This window comes from Crocuta crocuta, unplaced genomic scaffold (assembly GCF_008692635.1).
Source record: "Crocuta crocuta isolate KB4526 unplaced genomic scaffold, BGI_CrCroc_1.0 scaffold3, whole genome shotgun sequence".
In the NCBI taxonomy this organism is placed as follows: Eukaryota; Metazoa; Chordata; class Mammalia; order Carnivora; family Hyaenidae; genus Crocuta; species Crocuta crocuta.
In genome coordinates, this window is record NW_027529934.1 from 2,901,374 (window position 1) to 2,907,660 (window position 6,287).

General features: G+C 49.2%; 1 protein-coding gene across 3 annotated transcripts; it reads left to right on the plus strand.

Annotated features, from left to right (window-relative positions):
* Positions 1-251: 251 nt before the first annotated feature.
* Positions 252-5,096, plus strand: NENF (neudesin neurotrophic factor). 3 transcript variants are annotated; one of them, XM_077763188.1, is made up of 4 exons: positions 252-497; positions 2,024-2,084; positions 3,063-3,175; positions 4,549-5,096. In XM_077763188.1, exons 1-4 carry the CDS (start codon positions 267-269, stop codon positions 4,723-4,725), a joined length of 582 nt encoding a protein of 193 aa, XP_077619314.1. In that variant the 5' UTR covers positions 252-266; the 3' UTR covers positions 4,726-5,096. The 3 variants fall into 3 exon arrangements, with proteins under 3 accessions (XP_077619314.1, XP_077619315.1, XP_077619316.1); XM_077763189.1 differs by having other exon boundaries at positions 3,063-3,166; XM_077763190.1 differs by lacking the exon at positions 252-497 and adding an exon at positions 902-1,171.
* The last annotated feature ends 1,191 nt before the right edge of the window (positions 5,097-6,287 follow it).

Consider the following 6,287-nt stretch of genomic DNA (forward strand, 5'->3'; position numbering starts at 1 on the left):
TTAATCCTCACAATAGCCGAGCAAGTGGACACTTTTATTATCTTATTACAGAGAAGACTGAGGCACAGACAAGTTAAGTAATTTGCCCAAGACAGCACAGCTTATTAGTGATGGTTCACACCCAGGCCTGTTTGACTTGAAGACGTGGGCTAGGAACACACCACCATGGTGACCCCTCCTTTGGGCTCTTGGAGAAAGGCAGACCTGCTGTTATTTCAGGCCTGCTGTGCAGATAAAAATGATGCGTATCCTTTCAGGTGGATGAGATGGTGGGGGACCACGGTGTGAAGCTGGTGATGAGCGCGTGTGTCTTTATGGTGTCTCTGAGGACATGTCTGTTCCGGAGCCTGCGTTTACACTCTCAGATCTGCCGTTCACCCTGTCCTCTCAGCTGCCACCTCCGGGGCCTGAAAACCATGCCGGCCGCCCTGCTGTCAAGGGACAGCAGCTCCACAGGAGGAACAACCCCCCACCCCCACCCCCAGCTGGCTCAGCTGGTAGAGCATGTGACTCTTGGCCTGGGGGTTGTGAGTTTGAGCCCCACATTGAGGGTAGTGATTGCTTAAAAATAAAATTAAAAAAATATATAATTCTTATGAGTTGAGGTGGAACAAGCATCCACTAAGTCAACAGAAGTTCTGGGGACTATCTGTGGGAGCTAATAGGGACTCTGATAACCAGCCATTTACTGAGCTCCTATGCGGGACCTACCATGTTCTCACATACGGCATTCCTACAGGGTCAGTGGGTGTTACCTCTATATAACAGAGAAACTGAGGCCTGTGAAGTTATGTGACAGTGAGATCATGTTTGCTTGGCCAAGTTGCTTAACTTCTCTGAGCCCCTGCTTCTCTCTCTGTTAAATGTATTCATGAAAACACTTGACTTTAAGCTCCGAAAGGGTAAGAACCTTAAGGCCCAACCCTAGAGAAGGCCGAGCAGTGTGTTCTTAGAGATCCTGAGATTCCCGTGCATCCAGCTGCAATGCCTCCCTTCACCCCAGTCTATGGGCCGACTGGTGTCCCTGTACCCACAATGCAGCTAAGACAAGAGACTGACCCTGCATATCCAAGATCTATGTCAATTGCCCCAGCCCGCGTCCACTTTGACGGAAGTTACAAAATTCATGCCACCAGTTTTTGTGTTATTCTCTTTGGCCGGGGGCAGAGAGGTAAGAATTCAAAGGCAACATTTTAGACCCACAAATATAGCAAAAAGTGAAGTATAAGACTCATTGTTAATGCTGTTGGGGAAACAGCATTGCTTGTATATTTCTAGCACTTTAAACGGGCCTTTTGAAGGACACACTGGTTAAATTTTTAATAATACTGATTACTTTGTTCATATGCTTTGGTCCAAGAATTTCCATGTATGGCACGCCTCAAGGAAATAACTCACCAAACTATAAAGTAGCTTGTAGAAAGATACTCATAACCCCACCATTTATAGTTTTAAGGAATTGCAAAGAACCCAAATACCCAAAACAGAAGAAGAGCTGAACAGGAATGCAGTAGCACTAACATAAGATAGAGATGTTTAAGTGACAGCCATTTTGATAATTTCGACACATGGGAACGTTTATACAAAGCAGTATTACCTATAAGAGGCAAAATGTAAGATGGATCATTTATACCAATTCCATCCACAGAGGTACATTAACAAAGATGAAAGGAAATTTGGGGTGTTGTAAATAATTCATTGTTTAACATCCATTGAATTTTATCTGTGGAGAGCTGCTTCAGTCTCTGGTTTGTTTGTGGTTTGTTTATAGAAAGATATTGTCATAGGCTCGTCATGATACTTTGTGACACCTTCCCAAAGTCTGTGAGCAGACATGACATTGGGCAGGGGCGGGCACGCTCATGATGGGGACGAGCTTGCTGAGGACCGGCTCAGGGAAGACCGCTTTATACCTCCACCCACTGCTGTCTGCACGGCCCGTGGTGGGAAGCGATGTCACTCACTTGGGCTGGAGGAGCTGGGCTCTCGAGCTCCTCCTCACAGCTTCTCCCCTGCTTTCTAGGAAGATCAGCCTATCTACATGGCAGTGAAAGGAGTGGTGTTTGATGTCACTTCTGGAAAGGGTAAGTGGCTCAGCTTTATGAATCCTTACTTCTGGGGAACTTGGCAGCCAGAGTGGGTATGCAAAGGAAGGGAAGGAGAGCTGGCCGGGTCCCTTTCCCTCAGATTAAATTAACGATCTTTGTCAGTGTTGTACTGCCACAGTGTTTTTCTAATAATGTCACACTCCTGCTCAAGGACCGTCTGTGGCTCCCTGCTGCCTATGCAATCAAATTCAAACTTGATGACTTACTGTAATTGAAGCAACAAGAGGAAGAGTGTTGCTTTGCAAGGCATTGGGATCACAGAACAAGATTGAAAATTTTTTTTAATATTTTTTTAAAATTTTTTTTATTTCTAGGAGAGAGAGAGAGACAGAGAGAGCGTGAGCAGGGGAGGGTCAGAAAGAGAGGGAGTCACAGACTGAAACAGGCTCCAGGCTCTGAGCCGGCAGTCAGCACAGAGCCCGACGCGGGGCTTGAACCCACGAACCGCAAGATCATGACCTAAGCGAAAGTCGGACGCTTAACCGACTAAGCCACCCAGGTGCCCCCAAGATTGAACTTTTTAATGCCATTTCATGGTTTCTCTGGTGGTAACTACAGGTGATGTCAGGGAGGTAGTTTTGTTGTGGTTCATTGTCTGCCAAACAAGATGTTGAACGGAAGCAGACTTGGCTTAAATGTTGGTGGCAACATTTAAGAAGACTGGACATTTTTCTTGTTTGCATTTTAAATATTTTTAAGAGAGTATTTTCATTCCGTTTTTTTTTTTTTTAAATCACCTCTCAGCCCAGGTGTGTGACTTTTTCCATATTCTGAATCAGTGGAATCCAGACTGATGGCTTCATGTCTTCACTGCTTCCCCTCTCCTTCCGCCTGGAGCCCTTTTCAGCATTGGATTGGGTCTCAGAAGCCCCCACGCCCCTGGCACGTACAGTCTCCTGGCTGTTTCACGGGCACGTCCACGCTCACATCCTCCCCCTTTCTTCCCCACTGCAGAGTTTTATGGACGAGGAGCCCCCTACAACGCCTTGACTGGGAAGGACTCCACCAGAGGGGTGGCCAAGATGTCCCTCGATCCTGCAGACCTCACCCATGACACTGTGAGCCAGGTTATGAGCCTTTGTCAAAATGTCCCATCCCCTTGGCCGTGGCCTTTTTTACCCCTGGAAAATAGCCAAGCTTCCTGATTAGCATGTTGATATTCCAGTCCACTCCCAGTGTAGCCAGCTGTTTTCTGAGGTCGATACCTTAGAAGTATCGATACCTTAGAAGTGAGGAGATGCCACTCCTACTCAAAAACCTTCCATGACTCCTCACTGCCTACCGAGTCAAGTCCAAACTCTTGTGAACTTGTGGTCAAACTGCGTGATCTCCATTCACAGTGCCTGGCAGCCCCGTCCCCTTTGCAGTCTGCACCCGCCACCCCCAGTCTCTTCCAGATTTGCTGTTGGGCTCTGACACCCACTCACCAGGCCACTTAGGGTATGAGCAGGGTTGAGAAGCAGAGTATTCCCCCATGGCTGTATTTCTGTGAAGGAGAAAACAGCATTGGAAAAGCCGTTTCAGGGTCTCCGTAATCCCACCAGAGGGGCTGGCATTCGCCCCAGTTGTGCTCAGATGAGTCAAACTCTTGAACCATAACATTACAGATGGATTACACTCAGGAATCAAGGAGGGGAAGGTATATGAGTCTATAATGGGAGCAGGGTGTAGACAGCAGCGAACAGGAGGCGGGTGCAGACTGTACCCCATCCTGCCTGACGCTGGGTGTTCACTGGAGGCTTTTCTTTTTTAGTTGATTGATTTATTTTTGAGAGAGACAGAGACAGCGCCAGTGAGGAGAGGGGCAGAGAGAGAGAATCCCAAGCAGGCTCCACACTGTCAGCACAGAGCTCTCCACAAGGGCTTGAACTCCTGTGAGATCATGATCTGAGCTGAAACCACAAGTCTGATGCTTAACCCACTGAACCACCCAGGTGCCCCTCACTGGAGGGTCTTTAATTCCCACATTAGTCAAATGGCAAGACATGATGAAGCCAGGGCTCCTGCACCACCCCGACCGCCGCCGCACCCCCCCCCAAGGGTTGTGTCTTAAAAAGTCAGTTGGTTAGGGGTGCCTGGGTGGCTCAGTCGGTTAAGCGTCCAACTTCGGCTCAGGTCATGATCTCACAGTTCATGAGTTCGAGCCCCGCGTCGGGCTCTGTGCTGACAGCTCAGAGCCTAGAGCCTGCTTCAGATTCTGTGTCTCCCTCTCTCTCTGACCCTCCCCTGCTCACATTGTCTCTTTCTCTCTCTCAGAAATAAATAAAACATTACAAAAAATTTTTTTAAAAAGTCAGTTGGTTAGTGGAGATACTTTTTCTCTGGCATTAGGGGTGTGGGAGGAGTAGGCCTGGGTGGTCAGAGTCCAGTTTGAGGTACAACTCACTCATCTCCGCTTCTTCCCCACCTTTCATGTTGCTTTGGGCCTTTTCCCCCCAAGACGGGCCTCACGGCCGAGGAGCTGAAATCCCTGGACGACGTCTTCACCAAAGTGTACAAAGCCAAATACCCCATCGTTGGCTACACGGCCCGGAGGATACTCAACGAGGACGGCAGCCCCAACCTGGACTTCAAGCCCGAAGACCAGCCCCATTTTGACATAAAAGACGAGTTCTGATGCTCCAGACACAGACAGACACCCCCCCTCCACCTCCCCCAGGTGCCAAATCTCCTGCAAAATAGGCCGCCTGAGCCTCTGGTGCCCGGACCTGAATAAAGCAGGCGTTGAACCCAGAACGCTGGGTGCTTGTTATTGTCCCTGGTCAAGTGTTCTGTCCACGTGCCGTCTGCCCCCACACCAGCCGGGGTGGGAAGAGCGGCCGAAGGGGGCGCCCTCCCAGTGTCTGTGTTGGCTGTCTGGGCGGCGGAATTACCGGTGACTTATTTCTTCTTTAAATGTATATTTTCCTGTACGTGCCAAGTTTTCTACTGTGGCCACGTTGGCTTTAGAATAAGCACAAAAATAAACTTCGTGTTTTCACAAGAGGAGACTTCGTCCACACAGCCCTCTCCTTGACGCCGCCTCTGCACCGCTCGAAGGGGCGGCCTTGTGCCTTCTTTTCACACTCATGCCCTCTGTGTCCCCCGCCCGTGAGGCAGGGGGAATGGCAGGAACGGGGAAGACTGGCGGGAGCGGTGGGGACGGTAAAGGGAGATGTTGAAGGGTCTGGCTTCACACTACACCCAGGAGAGAGTGACCGTGTGAATCGGCTTCAGCCCCATCTGTAGCTGGAAAGCGGTGAGGAGGCTGAGGGCCTCGTGGCCAGAGCCTGGCCTGGAGGGCGTCCCAAGCACGGGGAAGCATAGAACGTGCTAGACTCAGGTCAGATTTCTAAGGATGTCGTCCCTTTTGAGGGAGGGACTTTTCTCTCTAAGGGGCGTTGGCAGTGTTTGAAGTTATAGTTTTAATTGTCACATCTGTAGGATTCTGCTGGTATCTCGTGTCCAAAGATGTCAACCATCCTGCAGTGCACAGGGAAACCCTCGCTTCCCGGACAAAGAATGATCTGGTCCACGATGTCCAATGTGCCGAGGCTGAGAAACTCTGTGTTAGATTCATCCTGGAAATCTTACATTAGAGATGAATTTCTTCATCTCTAGTAGTAAATAGCAACTACTCCCAAGAGAATTTTTACACTAAGCGGAAGAATCTCCTAAGATGACTGTTCAAAATGCTTGTTCTGGGTCCCACCACCAGGGCTCATGGTTCTGTATTCCTAGAACATGGCCTGGGCACTGAATTGTTTTTTTTAATGTTTATTTATTTTTGAGAGAGAGAGAGGGAGACACAGAATTGGAAGCAGGCTTTAGGCTCTGAGCTGTCAGCACAGCTCAGACCCTATGCGGGGCTCAAACTGAGGAACCACAAGATCATGACCCAAACGGAAGTCAGATACTTAGCTGACTGAGCCACCCAGGTGTCCCCTGGGCACTGAATTTTTAATAAGACTCCCCAGAAGTCTGTGGTAGAAATGGGCCAGATGTACTGGAGAAACACTACCTTCTGCCTCACCTGTCACCTCAGAGAGAACCCACCAGAGCCTTTCTGAAGACCAGGTTTGACCTTTGCTTTATTCTTTCGTGTGTCCAGACTCAAGATTCTCTGGGTGAACTCCTGGGTCCCACTCAGAAGCTGGGAGCTTGGTGGCCACCCACCGGAGAATAATGGGCCTAGAACTT